The sequence below is a fragment of the Musa acuminata genome, chromosome BXJ3-2 (genome assembly GCF_036884655.1).
Source record: "Musa acuminata AAA Group cultivar baxijiao chromosome BXJ3-2, Cavendish_Baxijiao_AAA, whole genome shotgun sequence".
NCBI lineage: Eukaryota > Viridiplantae > Streptophyta > Magnoliopsida > Zingiberales > Musaceae > Musa > Musa acuminata.
The window spans coordinates 19,532,501-19,551,909 of record NC_088350.1 but is presented as its reverse complement, the minus strand read 5'-3'; the positions used below and the strand labels follow the sequence as shown (position 1 = coordinate 19,551,909).

At 35.0% G+C, this 19,409-nt stretch overlaps 2 protein-coding genes across 3 annotated transcripts; one reads left to right on the top strand and one right to left on the bottom strand.

Moving 5' to 3' along the window:
- The first annotated feature begins 7,102 nt into the window (after positions 1–7,102).
- Positions 7,103–11,006, top strand: LOC103972848 (cytochrome b-c1 complex subunit Rieske-4, mitochondrial). The gene is made up of 2 exons (XM_009387225.3): positions 7,103–7,377; positions 10,148–11,006. Exons 1-2 carry the CDS (start codon positions 7,194–7,196, stop codon positions 10,789–10,791), a joined length of 828 nt encoding a protein of 275 aa, XP_009385500.2. The 5' UTR covers positions 7,103–7,193; the 3' UTR covers positions 10,792–11,006.
- Positions 11,007–11,586: 580 nt separating this feature from the next.
- On the bottom strand, positions 11,587–18,049 carry LOC135581865 (probable serine/threonine-protein kinase PBL21). 2 transcript variants are annotated; one of them, XM_065138835.1, is made up of 8 exons: positions 16,780–18,049; positions 15,677–15,892; positions 15,351–15,583; positions 14,823–14,949; positions 14,677–14,748; positions 14,262–14,448; positions 13,949–14,063; positions 11,587–12,061 (listed from the first exon to the last, which is right to left on the bottom strand). In XM_065138835.1, the coding sequence occupies exons 2-8, from the start codon at positions 15,822–15,824 to the stop codon at positions 11,807–11,809; spliced, it is 1,137 nt and encodes a 378-aa protein (XP_064994907.1). In that variant the 5' UTR covers positions 15,825–15,892; positions 16,780–18,049; the 3' UTR covers positions 11,587–11,806. The 2 variants fall into 2 exon arrangements, with proteins under 2 accessions (XP_064994907.1, XP_064994906.1); XM_065138834.1 differs by having other exon boundaries at positions 11,587–12,067; positions 16,780–17,778.
- Between the last annotated feature and the right edge of the window lie 1,360 nt (positions 18,050–19,409).

The window sequence follows — 19,409 nt, the reverse complement described above, 5'->3', positions numbered from 1 at the left end:
GAAATTGATGCATCATTGTCTGGATCCTGGACCTCTGCCCAAACCAGCATTATATCCGCTATGCACCGCTCCCTTCATGGCAACTTAAATGGTAACACTGTGACATATTCTTTAAGAGCACCCATCTCCGCATCCTTTCGCCTCGTGCCTAAGGCCTTTTGAACAACTTCGCCTCTATAAGTTAAGTCGCCTTAATTCATCCATTAAATACTTCTTTGAGGTAATGTGCATGTGCCTTGAAGCTCCCTTCGTCTTTGGCACCATGCAAGATGAACTCGCTCCATCAGAATAATGGACCTATGGAACGATATGATCCCGCTCTTGCCTCTGCAAGAGTTCATATCCTTGACCTCTGTTTAAGGAAAGCTTCATGCCTCTACTCGATATTCCATCTTCTATGTCGGCTCCCTTCATGCGGCTTAGGTACTTCGCCAAGTTACACCTAAGTTGCTCCGCTCCTCGATTTGCATTGAGTTGATGATGGTCCTCACGCTTACCAATCTATAGGTTAGCCCTTCATTAAGTCTGATCTCTATATCGACTCCAAGTGTGCCTTTATTTGTGTTACCTTAGATTACTCCCCCACTTGATCTCGTAATGTATCCCCCAACGCATTATTTCAAACAAGATAATGTGACAACTCCTTGTCGCTTGCTCAGTTCGTTGAGCTTTGTGGAGTTGTTTTGAGGTACTCCTTAACATATGCTGTTCATTGCATATAGTTTTTCCTCTGAAGAGCTAAGACTTATCCCTTCTGGATATCTATCCCATTGGAGCAACTTCTCTCTTTGCTTTCTTTGCTTTAAAAGTTTTGGAGACTACCATCCCCTTGGACTACTCCGTATTGTTGAATAAACTGTGCATTGTTCTGCCTCCCACAAACGCACTTGCTAGATTATGACTCTACGTCAATACAGCCCCCGTTGCACCCCTCAAGACCTAGCAACGTACTGAACTCACTACTCCTACGGATGTATCCTTCTTATGTTGAAGAGAAAGTTTCAATGCTCCATGGCATCGAGTTTCGATCGCCTTAGGATGGCCACGAACACTCTATCGTTCGCATACAAGTCTTTGCATGAGTATCGAATTCTTCGAGTTAGCAATTCTCCTCACCTCTTTGAGCTTTTCACAACTCTTTCGGTCGCTGAACAACCCGTTCCACCTTATATGGTCTTATCTTTTACCAAGTGTCTTGCTTGCCTTGAGCACCATCAAGTATAGTCGCCAACGTTGAGTCGTAGCTTAAACTTAGCCATTCCAACCTTTGTGCACTACGCATTCTTCCCAACTTGCTTGTCCTCGTGGTGCCTCTTGCGTGAATGATTGGTCATTCCTCTGAATGTCAATCTCATATGCATGTTCCTTTGAGTGACTCTTTTTCTCTACATCTCTATGCCCATTGTTCCCCCAAACGGTCGCACGTGCTGGCTGCAATTAACGTAGCCTCGCTAGGTCCCCTACGTTTGAATGCCAAGTGTTTCTATGAGTACTTATCTTACTATGATACCATCTATCACAAACTTCGTTGGTTTTGCCTAAGTCGTGCAGCACCCTTGTGTGTCCGTCCGCAAAAGTCAGCCTCCTCGAAACTTCCTATGGTCCCTTAAAACCTGCAAAAGAGAAAACGGGTCAGAGAAAGCGTCTCACTAGGGATCCACAATCAATCATTTTAGGAAACAATTTATAACCAATGCAAATTATAAACAGACTTCATAAGCTCTGAATGGTTGCACAATAAAGAATCCAAAATGATCTACTATAGACCAAAATCCCCTACAAAAGTCCATATGATACAACCTTTATATACAAACCTAAAATGACCACTAAATCTACTAAATTGGGGCTGTTAAGCCTTCGATTGTCTCTCTATATGCTGTGCAAAGCATGAATAAACCAAAAGACATAGACATACATGAGCATTATATTAAACACAATGTTTACCGTTTTGTCCGCGATAGAACGATAACAGTGCTTTCTCAAACTAGTGGTGGTCTTTGGTCACTATTATAAGGTTGCCATCGTTAAAGATTGGAGTGGCAATGACACAGGCAAGCTGTGATGCACCGATAGTTAAAGAAATGGTGAAACATTAGAGTTTCAGGGCTTTTACCCTAGTAAAGGTTAATTTTGCTAAGATAAAAGCTATTATTTCTAATTGATATCCCTCGGTGATATTTTTACCTTTCAAAATAAGATATTTCCAATACATGTCCTTGCAAAACTATAATTTTACTCTTCAAAAATCAACTATTTATTACCGATGCCCTTAGTCACAATTTTTATTTTACCCTCATAAAATTGATTATTTTTTTGTTGATATCCTTTGTTTATCATTTTGCCCTTCTAATTTGGCAATATTATCTTAGTAATCATAATTTAGAAATAATAAAATTATATCACAAACTTGATAAATATTTTTATCAAAATTAAATTAAAAATAAATTATAGATATATTATTTTTATATATGTGACATAATTTATTATTGTTAAGATTTAATTACTTATGTTATTAAGAAATTTTAATTATTATTCTATATATTTACATTGTTATTAAATACACAAGCATGAAAAAAATAAGAAATAATATTTATTTTTCATATAAAGGCATGATTTATATTTTATCATGTTTATAATTATTATATGAGTTTTCTTTTATGTTGATTAATGTTCAATGTTACAATTATTATTTATTATTATTAAATTATTTTGATATAAATTAAATTAATAAAAATTTAGTAAATATTATTTGTACTTAGATTCTAAAATTTTATTTTACTAGTAGCTATCAAAGTAGCCTAAGATGGTAAGTTTTTTGGATATTTTATTATTTATAAATATTTTTAAATTATATTTTATATTATTGTATTGGTTTTGTCTAGATTAATAACTTATAAAATTATATTTAAAAAATTACTAAATGATATTTTATAAAATATTTATTATGAAATACATAATTATGAGATTTAGATAATTCTAAAAAAATGTATTTTAAATAATTATGTGACGGAGTATAATCATACTATTTTGGATATCTTTGTAATTTATGATTGTATACGTAAAAGTAATAATACTATTTAACAAGGATGATATTAGTCCTTTTTGAGTAAACAATAGTTATATTAATAGATGATACTAATTGTTCATTATATTTTGAGAACTCAAAATGATATTTTATATTTTATAGTGGTACATTCTTCCATGTATTCTTATGTTTCTAGTATCCTTGTACTCGATTTAAATTATTCATATTGGTAAGAGAATATGTGGTTCATACTATGTGTATTATTATTTGTTGCCTATAGATTTGACTAATAAAAGTATTATAGAATAAGTTAATAAAATTAAAGCTTAGAAAAGATCTAATATGATCGGTCTAATACTTATAAGAATGATAATTATAAATAAAATTAAAACTTTATTACCACTTATAATTAGTGCACATGAATATTTGAGAGATATTGAAGATATATTTAAATTTGTTTATAAGTCATTGACCAACATATCCTTAATATGAGTGATAATGCTATAAAACTTAAAGCATTATGCATAAATATGAATGAGTTCTTCCTTATATAATTTATTCTTAATTCTCTTCCTCAGTTTGGCTTATTTAAGATTCATTATAATATAAATAAAGATAAATGAGACTTAAATAAGCTAACTATTATATGTGTTTAGGAAGAATTAAGGTTAAGATAAGAAAGATCTTATAATATTTTGACTACTATCTAAGGAGCTGATAACAAAAAAAAAAAAAAGATTGAAGTATCATCCACGAAATAAATTTATCGAGTTTAGAAATGTTAAATAGACTATTAAAAAAAACCTTCACAGTAAGTAATTCTCTTGTGATAATAAAAGATATATGAAGAAGGGCAATGTTAAATGTAAGGCTCGAAAAGAAATATATAAACTTAACATTTGTATATTTCGAATCAAATATTATAGTGGTTCCTTTTAATTATCGGTGGATTGATTTTAGTGCTTCAGTTATCACTAATATATATAAATTTATTTTAACTCAAAAAATATAAAATATTCATCGTTATAGAGTGCTAGTCATAGGTGTTGCCAATTACGTGAGTGATGACACATGTGACATGATATGCATTCTTTTTTCTTATTATATTTTGGTATTCTACCACTTTATATTGCTTATTGTATATACGCATATATATATATATATATATATATATATATATATATATATATATATATATATATATATATATATATATATATATATATATTGTGATGTACATAGATCTATACAATAGGAATCGGGTCGTGATAAGATTACGATAATGAGACCGATTCGTCTTTAAATATATACCCTAAATAATCCTTGTCATATGTTACTCGAGAGTGAAATCGAAATAACCGGACATACTTGTGTACTATATACCCATCCATATGATAAAGGCAATTAGTCTCATAACTGCTCGTGTGGGGACACTAGGGATAAAGTGCAGGTGCTCATTGGAAAATGAGTTCACTGATTGATCTGCTCACAGAATGCTGGATGGTTAATGGTATCCCATTATCAAATAATGATTCTATTGTCTCAGTGGTGTACCTAGTTCTTAGATTTGAAACACCAAAGATATCCTATATAAGTACTCCACTCTTTGATATCGGACTTATAGGTTTGAAAGTTCTAAATCTAACACAGCCGGTCATTGGGAGTGACAATCAACCTTACGAGGGCTATTGAGTGTTGATAAAGGATCATCCGCTCTCGATATTATGAGAGAAATATCCTATGTGTTTTTGCTCAAAAAAATCCTTGGTCACGGTCATTCGGATTGAAAGAGAAAAAGTTCACTGGGAGAATCCGATTAGAGCGAGACTCGAGTAGAAACCATATGGGTCTGACAGCATCATGCCCGGTATATGATCTCTAGGATATCAGATGAATAAAGAACTATAGATACATGGTAACTATGGATAGATATGTCCAAAATATTAGATTTTCTTATATCGTTTGAGACTGTAGTGTAGTAGCCTAGTATATCCGTAGTCGATGAGTCGAGTAAATTATTATGGAGATAATAATTCAGTGAGCCAAAAGGAGTTCTGACAGGTATGACTTATGACCAGCTTGATATTGGGCCTAGAGGGTCATACACATATGGTAGACATTGAGAGAGTAGAGGTTCGGATACGAGATATCCGTTTGAGCCTCTATCTTATTGAATATCTAATAAGCCCCTGAATTATTAGATCTTATATATGAGATCTAATAGGAGCCAATGAGAGATTATTGGATAGAAATCCACTAATTTAAGTGACATAGGTAATTATATGGAGATTTAGTACTTAATAGGGTAGAATCCATTATGGTTAAGTTGACAATAGACCTCTATAAATAGAAGGGAACCAAAGGCTAGTAGGCTGTTTCTTAGTTGCTACCTCCTATTCTCCTCTCCCCTTCTCTTTCTCAGATAGTAGGTGTGAAGATTTGAGTAGTGATTCGAGAAGCGACATCGTAGCCCTGTTATATGGTTCACCGCTAGAAAGGAGAATGCTTGACCTCCTTCATCATATCCTACATATCTATAAGGATTTAGGGATATACGATCTCCCTAGGTAACACAACAATCTCACACGTGATTTTAAATTTCGTAGGTTTTTGTGCATTAATCTTCGCACAATAATGAACACTTTTTTGAAAAATTTGAGGTTTTTGTGTTCTGTTCTTCCACTGTGCATGTGATATCGCCTCTATATTTCCCTACATAAAGAATCATCTCAAAGCAAAAGTAATATCAGTGGAAACTTATTATCTGCATTTAAAGATGGGTCATTTGATATATCTTATAGATACATGCTATATTTCTACTATAACTACAAATTTAATTTCTATATTTTGATGATGTTAAATTTAGTATATTTTATGACTAATTAAAAGTTAATTCTAAAATTATGATAACTTATACAAAGTTAATTTAAATCTTTAGTTTAAAAAATTATTTGATAATCCTATAATAAAATGTTGAATTGAAATGTAGTTTTAATAATGAGAAATATTTTATCTTATGACACTGATGTTTAAGGAAACTTTTTGCTAGTCATAGGTGCCCTACAAGCTAAACACGTGAGTGATGGCACGTATGATACGCTATATAGTCTTTTTTGCTTATTATTATTGATATTTTTTCACTTTATGTTGTATATTGCATATATTGTAATGTCCATAGATCTATGTAATGTGAATCGGATCGTGATAAGATCATGATAATGAGGCCGATTTACCTTTAAACACAGACCCTAAATAATCTCAATCATAGGTTACTCGAGAGGGACATCAAAATAATTAAACAAACTAGTATATTGTATACCCATCTATATAATGAAGGCGGTTGGTCTCATAGTTACTCGTGTAAGGACACTATGTATATAATATGGGTGCTCATTGGAGAATGAGTTCACTGATTGATTCGCTCACGGAATGCTAAATTTAGATCCAGAATTGATTAATTATACCTATACTTCTATTTGATTATGTATTTACTAAAAATAAGTAAATATGATGATTTAGCCGCACTATATTATTTGTTCATATCCATAGCTCTTTCTCTAGTTTCCAATGCTTGTCAGGGTTCATTAGAGGTTAGTCATAACAAAACAATATTGCTAAATTATATGTGGGTGGCAACTCCTATCTGTGATCACATCAGAATGGTTAGAGCACAATACACATATCTACTGTAAGGATATAATCTTCCCATATTACAATATAATATTTGAATGCAAGGAGTAAATTAAAAAAACTATTATAACTCATTTTTCAAGTATTCAAATGTTTATATCCCAATAAAAGAAATTGAAGCCCCCACTTTTATCTTTTTTTTTCTTATGTAAATTTTCCTTTTTATTCACTTTAGTTTTTTAATTTCCAAGAAAAAATTTTATAGGGGCCTTAAATATGAGTTCTATAAAAATATGGCATATTTATTTGGTTGGAAGACCGCTATATAACGTATATACCGGTTCCGGTTTGATTATATTATATCGGTTCGTTCTGCAAGAGTGTAACGCTCCACAAAGCACCGGCATATATATATATATATATATATAAAGTTGCTCTCCCCTCCCACCGTTTTGCACTCCTCTTTGCGTCCGTGTCTGTCTTCGGAGCCCTTTCCGAGAGGCGACCGAAACCCTAGAAATCGCCGTTGGAGGAAGCCATGCTGAGGGTCGCGGGAAGAAGGATCGGTGCGCTGTCACGGTGGCAGACTCCAACCGCCTCCGTCGTATCCTCGCGGAATCCCGTCCATGGCTTTGGGGACTCATCCGCTGACGACTCCTGGCAGATCTCTGCTCCACGCGCCCGATTCGCCTTTCAGTCGCCTCTCCTTGGCGCCGTCAGAGGTTGGCGCTTTGTCCTTATCTTTCCTCAATCTATTCGTTGGGGGGTTATATCATGGTTACTAGTTACTGATCCGGAATGGAGAAGGGTCGTTCTTTTCGTTATTTTATCCTTCTTCCTCCCTTTTAAAGTTCGGCCGTATTAAATTAATTCCTGCTGCGTCCCATAGATTTTTATAAATGTTTGAGATTAGTAATTTATCGTTGGGGTTGTGGCTTGCAAACCGATCCAGATTCGAATGTCTAAAATTTCGCGTTTTGTAGTTTATATTCCCTGAGCGGATATTGGATAGCTTTGTTTTTTCTAATTGCTTAGATCCATATTCTTTTTTTTTTCTCGTTGGTTTGCAAGTGGATTTAGATTTTAATACCTAAAATTATTTGTTTTGTATTATAAGTTCCCTTAGCCAATCTTGGAAAAGCTTTAAATACTAGAAGAGGCATATATGATAAAGGTTTATAGTCGTAAATGATGACTGGGATTCTGGGAAGGGCTTAGATGCTCAGATTCTGTACCGTAGTGGATTAGGCAAAGTTAATTTACATGGGTTGATCCCTGCAAGTAGTGAGATTATTTTCATGACTCTGAATCTTGGTCATTTGCATTGTGGCACCAAGGTTCGCTCTTTAAAGGTATACATATTTTATTTTCAGAAATAAGATTTGAACCCACATCCACTCACGAGGACAAGAGGTTGAATCTGATGCCTTTGACAACTCAGCCATCCTGACTTATTACTTTATATCATGTAATGTGATTTTTGATACTGAATGATATGCTTCATGTACTACTAGATTTACGACCAATGGAACTATTATTCATTAACTACTTCAGAGGCTGAATTTTAGATTTGTTTTTCCTTTAAGACATTGCTTCATTATCTTGTCTGTAATTCATGTGCTTGAAATAGGTATGTATTCTTGTGTTGTTTACCTCCATATCCTAATCAAGAAGCAACCAAGCAGAGACTAAATGGAGAAAACTCTTAACCTTTAATCATCCACCAATTAAAGGACTTGGTTTGAGGTAAATATCAGCCGGTTCTTATAGGCCAGGCAAAACCAGTTTTTTGATTTTCAGTGTGCAATTAAAACTCAAAATTTTATATTACATAAAGCCATAATAAAAGAAGTGTAAAAGAAATGTCAACAGTTCTTATAGTGTGGAGGTGAATCAACAAAAAAAGAAAGGGCTGGTGAAGTGAAATGCAATTTGTGGAGGTTTAGGCCTGAAGGACATGTTTGAGTGAAATAAAGATGCCATGATGAAACATTTATGGCTGCTGTTTTGTAGAGTGGATTCGTTATGGATCAAATGGATCTATTAAATCAAAATATAGATACAAGCATATGGAGCCTGAGACCTGGCAAGAAAAGCTTAAGCTAAGAGCTGATGCTTGGACATGATCTGGAATGGAAGTTGGAAATTACAAAAAGACTATGTTCTGGTATTATGATTGGCTAAAGAAAGGCTCAATTGTTTTAAGATTCACCGAACAAATTATAATGGAAGCTGTTGGGGATGCCTAAGCTACAGTTTTGTTACAGTCTGTGAAAGATAGATCTTAGCATCTGAAATTATGCTGAAGTGGAAAAGGTGTGGAATGAGATTAGACTACACAGTATATGACCAGTTAAGTTGATGTGCCTATCTGGTTACCCAGCAAACAAATAGGTTTCAGTATTAACAGTGCTGGGATGCTATAGAGAAAAAGAATGGAAGGTTAGATGGAGCAAAGTTTTTTTGGTCTGTAAAAGATGCTTTTTTTGTTTAGTTTGTTGTGGGACAAAGATTGCTGTGTCAAGATAGATTAGTTAAAATGGGAGTTCTACATCATTCACAACGTGCTTTCTGTCATGAAGATCCTCAGAATGCATCTCATTTTTTTTTAAAATGCAAATTAATTAGCAGTCATGGGAGATAATGTTGGAACATATAATTGAAAGAACTTTTATGTATTTTAACCAGGAGCTTCAGTGGTTTGCAGATTATTGCTTTGAGGAATACTTTATAATGGATATTAGAAGAGTTGCATTTGCTGCTACAGTTTCTTTCATCTGGTTAGAAAGGAATAACAAGATTTTATTGATAAAGCTCAGGATATAAAGCAGCTCTTTTATAAGATTGAGGAAATTACCAGTATTAAGTGCTGTTGATGAGAGTATGGTTGTTGTTGAAAAGCAATTATGGGACGAATGGAACTAACCTTTAACAAAAAAAATATTGACACAGTGCTGTTCTACATTTTAGGCCCTTCTTAATAATTAGTAGTATGCAATATGCATGGGTTTGTTTTTATGGCTGTTTGATGTCTATATATTTTTACTTATAAGTTGATTGTTTTTGGTCTCAGATGGAATATGCAAACTTTTTCTGTTTGTTGCTGTAGATTAAGACAAAAGTCTTGGTTAGAGATGATACCCCGTTTTTATTTTTAATTTTGGTGACTAAGTTGTTTGTATTAATTGAATGTGACAATTTTTTATTTAAATTTGAATTTAGAAATGTTTCGCTGTGGGTGGTTTCTAGTGCTACTTTGACAAGAATATTAGGTTACTGATTATCTTTATTTTCATCATATCTTGAAGAATATTGCTTCATGTTTTTCCCATTGTAAATGGAATTGGTTATTATTATTGATTTTTCTGGTTTAGTGATATATCAGTGACATCTGAAATCTTTTAATATGATCGCTTTTGATCCATAAGTTATGCGCTTTATTAGCTGAATTTCCTTATGCTCAATTGATTTGCTATTGTAAAACATGTGAAGGATATGCATCTGAAAAGCTTGTCCCTGGATATGCGGACTTGGGTTTAGCTGATCTGCCTGCAACAGTGGCTGCCATTAAGAATCCGACCTCAAAGATTGTCTATGATGAACACAACCATGAGCGTCACCCCCCAGGTGACCCAAGCAAGCGAGCGTTTGCATACTTTGTCTTGACCGGTGGAAGATTTGTTTATGCCTCTTTGCTTCGTCTCCTGATTCTTAAGTTCGTGTTGAGCATGTCTGCTAGCAAAGATGTCCTTGCTCTGGCTTCTTTGGAAGTTGATCTCTCCAGCATAGAGCCAGGGTCCACAGTAACTGTAAAGTGGCGTGGGAAGCCAGTTTTCATAAGACGACGAACAGAGGATGATATCAATCTGGCAAACAGTGTCAATGTTTTATCTCTTCGAGATCCCCAGGCAGATTCAGATAGGGTGAAGAACCCCGAGTGGCTTGTTGTGGTTGGTGTGTGTACTCATCTGGGCTGCATCCCTTTACCCAATGCCGGAGATTTTGGTGGCTGGTTCTGCCCTTGCCATGGTTCGCACTATGATATTTCTGGTAGGATCCGCAAGGGCCCTGCTCCATTTAACCTAGAGGTGCCGCAGTATAGCTTCTTGGACGAAAACAAGCTGCTCATTGGCTGAGTCATTGTTCTTATCTATGCACACTTGTATTAATGTTCTATGACATGAATCTTCTGCCTACCAGTTTTTATGGTGTTGATTATGCATAGTTCCATTTTGTGATGGAGGGTTTGATTCCTTTGAAGCTTTAATAAGTTATAACAAAATACTGGTCGTTGTCGATGAACGGTATTTTAATTTCATTTTGATCTCCATACAAATTTTGGAGCTACTTATCTGATTTGTCGAAGCTGTACTTGTTATGTTGAAATTTTTTTGTAGAATATTCTTATTGTGTTACCTTATTATTGACTTAATTGTATATCACTTTGAACTTGGGAAGTAATGATCAGTATTAGTAATATGCAATTAGACACCCTAATTTTCTGTAAGAAAAAGAGGTGTCATTAAGTTAGTTAATCATCTGTTGAAAGGCCAGAGATGTACATTACTGTTATGGTTGAGACTTGAGCATTTTTGTATCACACTTTGGAACTAGAAATATCATAGAAGATTTATTGAATACGATGAACTACATAAATTATATATTTACCCATTGTTTACCCACCAACGTCCATATGCCATGATTGAAATGAGCAAATTTGAGACCCATTCCAAGTATGTAAGAGATGATGAAAAATATTACTGTGAACAAAAACGAGTACTACAAAAATCCATGAACAGATCATACATTCATCGGTCACCTTTTTACTCACAAACAATCTGCACCTGTTTGGGTGCAAAGGCTTTCCTGCACTGCAAGGAAAAAAGCACGAGTAGGTTATATGCCACACCGAGCATTACTACAGCAGGAACTCCAAAACACATCTGCATATTATTTCTTAATCACTCCAAGCTCAATCGCATTGATAATATAACACATCAGCATAACATCTTTTTGTACAAATATTTATCGTGAAGAAAATTTTGTTTGAAAGAATACACAGTTCTTCGGTTATACACAACTTGCAAATGATGGTTTTAAAAGCATGCTAAATGAGCTGATGTACAGTTGATGCGATACGGGTTGCTTCGATTACGAAGTAGTGAATAACTGACTTCCGAGGGTGACAGTAGTTGTTCCTTCACCCATGATGGTAGTCAAGCTCATTTCTCTCTCATGTATCCGGTGCAGCTCCAACTCGACGAACTTCATGGGTGGGCGCTCCTCGCTTGATGAGTTCAGACACCACGAAATTAGCTGCAACAGATCCCAAATTCCTTCCGAGGTGAAACTGCTACCCATCCTGTTATCAACAAGGGTTGAAAGATCGACTGCCTCATGATAGTTCTGTGCCTTAGGATGAGCAGCCCAAAAACATTGTTAGACCAATAGAAAAACCTCAACAATTAACAAACATTACCAAAGCCCAAAGGATGGTTCAAATATACAAGAATATAGATGTTTAAAATGGATATGCGAATTCAATTGATGGCTATAGTTTTCAGATATTATATCTCAAGCTGATGGTACCTATGTGAAAAAGCGATAATCCAACACAGGTGCAATGCAATTACAAGATACATTATTGGGTTTCTGGGTCATTTTGACTTGCTAAACAAGATTATGACTATTTATAAGGATTCTTTTGCTCATAAAAGTGAATCCTGAAATATGAAGGCACAAAGAAAACCAACTGTGCCTCGAGCAGACCCAGAAAAACAACACGAGAGTTTTGCTGCACATTTGACAATTTGCATCTCCATTTCCTGAGTACCTTAACTTAATCTCAAATCTCTTCCAATGAAGAACAAGCAAATTAGTTAAAGTATGAGTGATGTATTTGAACATTACTGCCTGACAGACTCTCTCTGTATACCTTGTAATGTAAAGCTTAACATTATAGCATGAATTTACGGCAAGTGGACTCAATTTGAATTTATTGTATTTACATCCATGAGTCTACCTTATAAGAGACTGTCTATATCCTGCTTATTGATAAAACACTGTTGCTACTACTGATTTAAATGACATGACACATTAAAATAAAAAAATAGATGAATGAATAATTGAGTATGTCAAATTTTACTTAAAAAGTGTTTCAAGATCAGATATTTAATTTTTTGTAGGGCTTGGGATTGGTTAATTATGCCATGAATGTTTAAAAACATCACAGTTATATAATTGGTACTTGGTAATGGCAACACAGGTCCACATTGGTACCACCAGAAAAGGGGTCTTAAGCCATAATATCTTTCTGTAGGGGGAATTATATAGGGGGAACCGTGTCCTTTTCCTTTTTCTCATTTTTCACATCATCAACTACTTGTTATCATCAAACAGAGAGAGGTTATTGATAAACATTTTCAGTTTGCACTTTTCTATCGAATAACCTTATTCGGCCCTCTCTAAAGTTGCCTAGATCTTCTTACCACATAGAAGAACAACCCACATTAAAGAACATGTAAATTGTAAAATTGAAGAAATATTGCTCATCCTGTTCTTAGAAAAAAAAGCATCAAATGTGTGATTTTTCTTAATTCTTTTCATGACTCTTGAGCCTTGGGCTTGTGTTGTCCAAGCTCATTATATTCTTCGGTTACCTTTCTCGTAAAGGTGAATATTTTAGCTTGCAAAGAGAGATTTAATTTACCAGATAAGTTACAGTTTTATTAAATTCCAAAAGAAAAACATTTGACTTTTTCTTTATTTGGAGTATACATTAACTAAACATTTGTGCTTTTTCTCGATATAAATATTGAACTCCTGTTTTTTCAGTTCTTCCTTTAGTTTGCGCTGATCATGCAATGTGATAGACCAATATTCTACATATAGTTAAAGATATTTATATTACATGAAAAGAAAAGAACTATCTTTGATGGTTTCTGATTATTAAGTACGCAAATAAAAATAGCAAAATCAAAATTTGTTGTGGTTAAAAGATGATATAAAAACATGCAATGGCTCCCTAGGTAATGGAAAATCATGAAATATTTGCAAGGGAATTATATGATTACATGAACTACTCCAATAGTTACTAGGTTGTCCAAATATAGAAACTCATTAAACCAACTTTGAGTACATGACCAAGCATCAATCCAAGAAAAGCAATGGATTTGCAAACAGAAAGAAATAGCATTTCAATATTTTACAGGTTTAGGCTTAATAACACAAGTATGGCCATTCACCACTGAGATAACTATTTCCTACAAGAAATTACAAGTAATTGCTACATACCTGCTGGATAATGCTTCTATCAGATCTTGCTTCCCTTCCAGTCACTAACTCCAGAAGAAACACCCCAAAACTATATACATCGCTCTTTATAGATAATGTTCCAGACTCCTTGACACTGTGCAAGTAGCAAGGATAAGGAATTAAAACAACAACTAAATGATGCAAATTTTTAGGCCTGTTCAACAGTGAAACCTTATGCACAGGCAATTTTTAACTAAACAAGAAAACATCATTGGATATATTTGAAACTTGAATGTTTTCTATCTGTGCCATAAAGATCGTTTCTAAAGAAATCCTGAAGTTTGAAGAATACTCAGGATCAAGGAAGGGATCATCTTCAGTGATTCTCGAAGAGGAAGCAGCACCATCAATTCGATCAAGTAAGCTGTGGATACCAGCATCTCCAACTTTGGGTGTCAAGTCTCCATCTACAAGAACATTTCTTGTCTTGAAGTTCATGTGCACCAGAGGAGGATTCAGGGAATGCAGATGAACCATACCTAATCAAGATAAACATTCAAGATTGATGTTGTTAATGTAGAGAACCAGACAGAGAAAATAACAGAAGAATTATTTGAAATAAGATAAACCGGACCAAGTTATGTTTCTACAAGACAACCATAAGAAAACACAAAAAGAAATTCTCAAGTAAATAAAGTGGATCTCTCATTAGGAATTAACATGATGAGGACAAACACTAGTCTTAATTGATTTTGCAAAATGATCACCTTTAGCTGCCCCATGGGCTATGGAAAGTCTATGCTTGAATTCTAACTTCACACTTGATGCTTGAATTGCACCTGCATAAGAAAACTAAAAATTACAACTCTTATGTTGAACCCACAAATGTAGCCATACAACAACAAAAAATTACCATATAAGTGAGTTGAAACACTGCCATTTGGTATATACTCATAGATAAGCATCTGTATGTGATCCTCCTGGCAGTAACCCAAAAGGCTTACAAGGTTCCGGTGGCGAATTGAAGATACATAGCGAACCTACACAGCATTGTCAAATTACACATCAGCGATGCTGTGCCTAGAACTTTATTTACAGAAGCGAATGCCGTAAGGAATGTTGTTTATGTTACTTTTTCCATGCTCGTGAAATGCAGACAGCTCATGCAGCACCTTCTCAGATATTTAATAATGTTAATCATATATGCTAATAATGACTGTTTATAAGCATAGCCGACAACATGAATGTATGGAGAAAACAGAGTTATTAGAAATGTGAAGGACCAAGTTAAATCACTTTCAGCCAAGTCCAAGTGGCTTATGCTACATTTAAATCATGTTTAGCCAAGTCGTAGTGGGTTACACTACTCCAATATCATGCTATAGTGCAACATAGTTTCATGCAAGCATCTATAAGTCTGTTCATTATGGCAAATATCTACCTCTTCAATAAATTCTTGACTTCGAGGACATGACCTTCTTTTAATAGCCACAACCATACCATCATGAAGCAAACCCTTGCTCACTTCTCCAAACGTTCCGTACCCAATCAGATTGATATTGCTGAAATTCTTTGTTGCTACATTCAACTCCTCGAGTGTAAAGCATCGTGCTCCTTGAAATTCTGGTGCATATGAGACACCTCCACCCAAGGACGGCTCAACAGTCTGTCCCACTGAAAAGTTCAAGAAGGTGATATGTGAGACCAGTGACATTTTGTAGAGCATGGTTGTCAAAATGGATAGAATTGAAGAAAAACGGCGGTCACCTTGTAGAGATGGGTCAGATGAATTTGTCTCTGATCTTGAGATGCTCCTATTGCGAAAGAGGCAATAACGGATGATGATAATTGTTGTCCCTACCAATGCCACGGCTCCTGCAGCACCTCCTAGAGCTGCTGCAAGAGTCCCTGACATCTGGTATGGGAATATACTTCAAGGCAGAGGAAAAAAGCTCTCAGAATCAACCTCTCTTGGCATTTAACCTATAATGTGACACATTATTCTACGTTAAAATTGGCACCGAAAAGAGCGAAGAATAAGAACCAGAGTTTTACTTGATTAAATTAAATGACAAAACAGGAATCCCTTATAATACATGGAAATTAGCTACCAGTGACACTCATCATATTTTTGATAATCTAAAGGAAAACAATTGATATGTATTTATGTAGTAAATAATTGTTAGTAACGCAAGAAAACTTAAATTAGCATATAATTGTTTTTACGAATCCTCATGTTCCAAATTGCTTCATGGTTGCTTCGGCTATGAACTTGGGTAGTTTCTTAAAAGAAAATATGGTTAATCATTTTAGCATAAGACAGGTTATCATTTCAATTTTGTAGTACACAGTGCTGTTACCCAACTAATGGCATGCAAATACAGAATAAAATTATTCCAGCAGTACCACTATAAGCAAAATTTGTTCTATTGTCAACATCTCAGAATCATATATGGAAGAATATACCACCACCATCATCAGATGATCGACACTGAAATTATTCAAGACCAAATCACCAAAGGATGATGATATGATAGAATCTCAAATACACAAGAACTAGGAGTAGACATGCAACCACCAACCAGATGGAATCAACACAGTTTGAAAGCACCTGAAGATTCCATGGTAGACACTCTTATAAATGCAAGCATTTAACCGAAGCAAATAATCGTCGGGACTTTCTGACTACATCGAGATTGGTGAATATACATGTTCAGATTCAGTAGAAGCATTCTTGCTAGAAAGAGTAGAGAATCAAGAAAGATCTGATTCTCCAAATTGATAACCCAAGATCCAAAACTGAAATGAGAGCAGAATCAACATGAAACTCAAGATTGGACTCGCAAGCCACTGGAGTTGCGAGTTTATACCTGAAATCCTTTCAAAAATGATGGATGCAGCTTGCAATGATGTTGCCTCATTTGCAAACCATTGCGATCAAATGGTATCCTCCGCGTACACCGCAGCAAAAGGCCTTCATCTGCATTGGCGGCAGAACCAAACCGGGCGCCGACGAATCTCCTCAATAAGTACGTCGAACAAAACCCCACCACATGCACACTCAATTGGTCAAATTTAGGAAGCTTCAACGAGGCTCAACTCCAAAAGCTGTCACCGCCCAATCCTTACCTCTGATAACGCATCCCCACCGTACTTGAATCTCCCCCAATAATTTAATTTAAACTTCTGCTCGCAATCATCGAACCAATAGTAATATAGCCGGCAGACAGCGATGCAGCACCAACCTCCATCACCAACTGGATGTAAGTCTCTGTTTCTTACTGTTTACTTGTTCTTCTTCTTCCTCCACCTCTTCAACTTGTCTTCTTTCCTTCTCCAACGAGTGCAACCAGATTCAAATTGAAAAAAAAAAAGGGAAAGGAGGCTCCTTTCTTCCTCCGAAGGCTTAAAGACAGCAGCTTTTCAAAGGAAATGCCCGAATCGGCCAATGAAAGGGACGAACTCGAATACGCTGATCGACATTAACAGGTGAATGCTACTTTTGTTCTTCCTCCTCCTCATCACCCTTTCTTTCCTTCCTCAACAAGCCCAGCCAAATTCAGATCAAGCAAACAAATTTCCTGCTCGAAAGGCAAAAAGGCAGCAACTTTTCAGAGGAAATGCCCAAAAAGATCGATGTCAGGGACGAACTCCAAGGAAGCGATGATCATTAACAGATGAGAGAGAACAGAATGGTTCCGCAGAGGGGCAGAGAGAGAGAGAGAGAGAGAGAGAGGGAGGAGGAGAGAAAAGGATGTCTGTTTTATGGGCTGTAAAGCAATGAGAGGGGGTTGTCAGGTACTGCAAGTTGGAGGGTTCTTCTGTGCACACATTTCTTTTCATTTTTATCCTTTGCCATATTAATCATACAATGGCAGCAGTAAAAAGCAGCAATGAAGAAGAAGAAGAAGAAGAAGAAGAAGCAGATGAAGATTTCCGGCTCCATCTCTTCAACCGCAACAGTAAGAAGAGGAGGAGGAGAAGAATGTGGGGTGCGTGTGTGTGTGAAGAGCTGTGGGTTGTTCTGCTGGCAAAATAAGGAAGGGGGGAGTAAAGGAGGAAGAAAGTAACAGCTCTGTTTCATTGATGAGGAACAAACACCTTCGCCAACTAACTCCAAACATGCTGTTTGATCTTGGCTTGGGCTCCATTACTAGGTTGGCAATTGCTTCTTTTGGGACTAAAAGGGAGCAGTGGGGGGGTTGGGTTGGTCAGCTTGGATTCTTGTTCTTGCTTTTGTTTTCTTCACCCTTTTTCTTTTATGGGATCACATCATCAATTACAGTGCACTACAGCTGGTGTTGTCCAGCTTAATCCCAGTTTTTATTGGGCCTCATATGGCCCAACCATCCAATTTGTGAACCTTTATTTTTGGCAAAATTACACTTATCCTCCCTCTATATTTAAGTTATATACATATATATATATATATAATACCCCTTAAAACATTGATCTAATTATAATATGACACCTAAAATATTGAATTGATGATGATGTATCAATGTGACTTATTAAATTATGAGATTTCAAAATCTTATTTGATTAATTTTTATACCTAACATGTTAGTTTGTGATGATATATTAGATCTGCTTACCTCTACTAATTTGTAAAACTTGATTCCATAAATTCCTTGAAGTTGTTAATTAACTTAGTTGTTAAAAGTCTTTGTACAAGGGTTTATCACATACCCTTTGCATTAAAATAAAAGCTTATGACACCCAACTATAGTTAGAATATATTAAGAGTATTCTATATATTTAAGTTATTTTTAATTAAAATTAGTTAATATTACTTATAACTAGGTCATGGTTAATTGTGAAAGATCTTAATATTTAAAGGGACATATATATATATATATATATATATATACTTCTATTTTCTTTAGTTGATAATTTGAATGATTTATAATGTATGGAAAATTATGTGCTCTTTTTTCCTCTTTTTCTGACATCATCAGTCCTTCAGAGTCACAAATAGCAAAATGATTAATTCTGAATTATTCTGATTTACATGTAAGAAATATTTTTAATGAGATTTGTGAGAATAAATCTTACCAATATTGAGATTTATTTGAATTTTCCAAAACTCATGAATTCTCTTATAGATTTGTGATATCTTATGACCACTGTTAATGCTCAATTCTCTCAAGTGAAATCTTTTTAGCTATTAATGAGATTGACAGTTTAACCCAATTTTCATTTATCAAGTGAAATCTTATAGATTCTTATGTTTGATTTTAATACTAAATGATTATAGTAATTAAATATGGAAAGATGAATGAACTAAAGGGAGGACAGAAGGAGAGGCAAAAGGACAAATTGGGTACAATGCGTACATCGCATCCAATGTGATGGTGATAGAAAATAGACCTGTGGAAGAAGAAGAAGAAGATTTATATTATCAAATGCTTTGACTATAAGCCAATAAAAGTTATGTTGGTTAGATAAACAATATACTTATGACAAAGTCCATTCAAATCAGATATCAATCTATTCATGC

Excerpts from the sequence above, each read along its gene's own strand:
- LOC103972848 (XM_009387225.3), top strand. The coding sequence starts at position 7,194 with ATGCTGAGGGTCGCGGGAAGAAGGATCGGTGCGCTGTCACGGTGGCAG. Across the intron at positions 7,378-10,147 it reads TCTCCTTGGCGCCGTCAGAG|GATATGCATCTGAAAAGCTT; the intron begins GTTGGCGCTTTG and ends AAACATGTGAAG.
- LOC135581865 (XM_065138834.1), bottom strand. The coding sequence starts at position 15,824 with ATGTCAGGGACTCTTGCAGCAGCTCTAGGAGGTGCTGCAGGAGCCGTG. Across the intron at positions 15,584-15,676 it reads ATCTGACCCATCTCTACAAG|TGGGACAGACTGTTGAGCCG; the intron begins GTGACCGCCGTT and ends TGAACTTTTCAG. Across the intron at positions 12,068-13,948 it reads ATAGAAGCATTATCCAGCAG|GCACAGAACTATCATGAGGC; the intron begins GTATGTAGCAAT and ends GCTCATCCTAAG.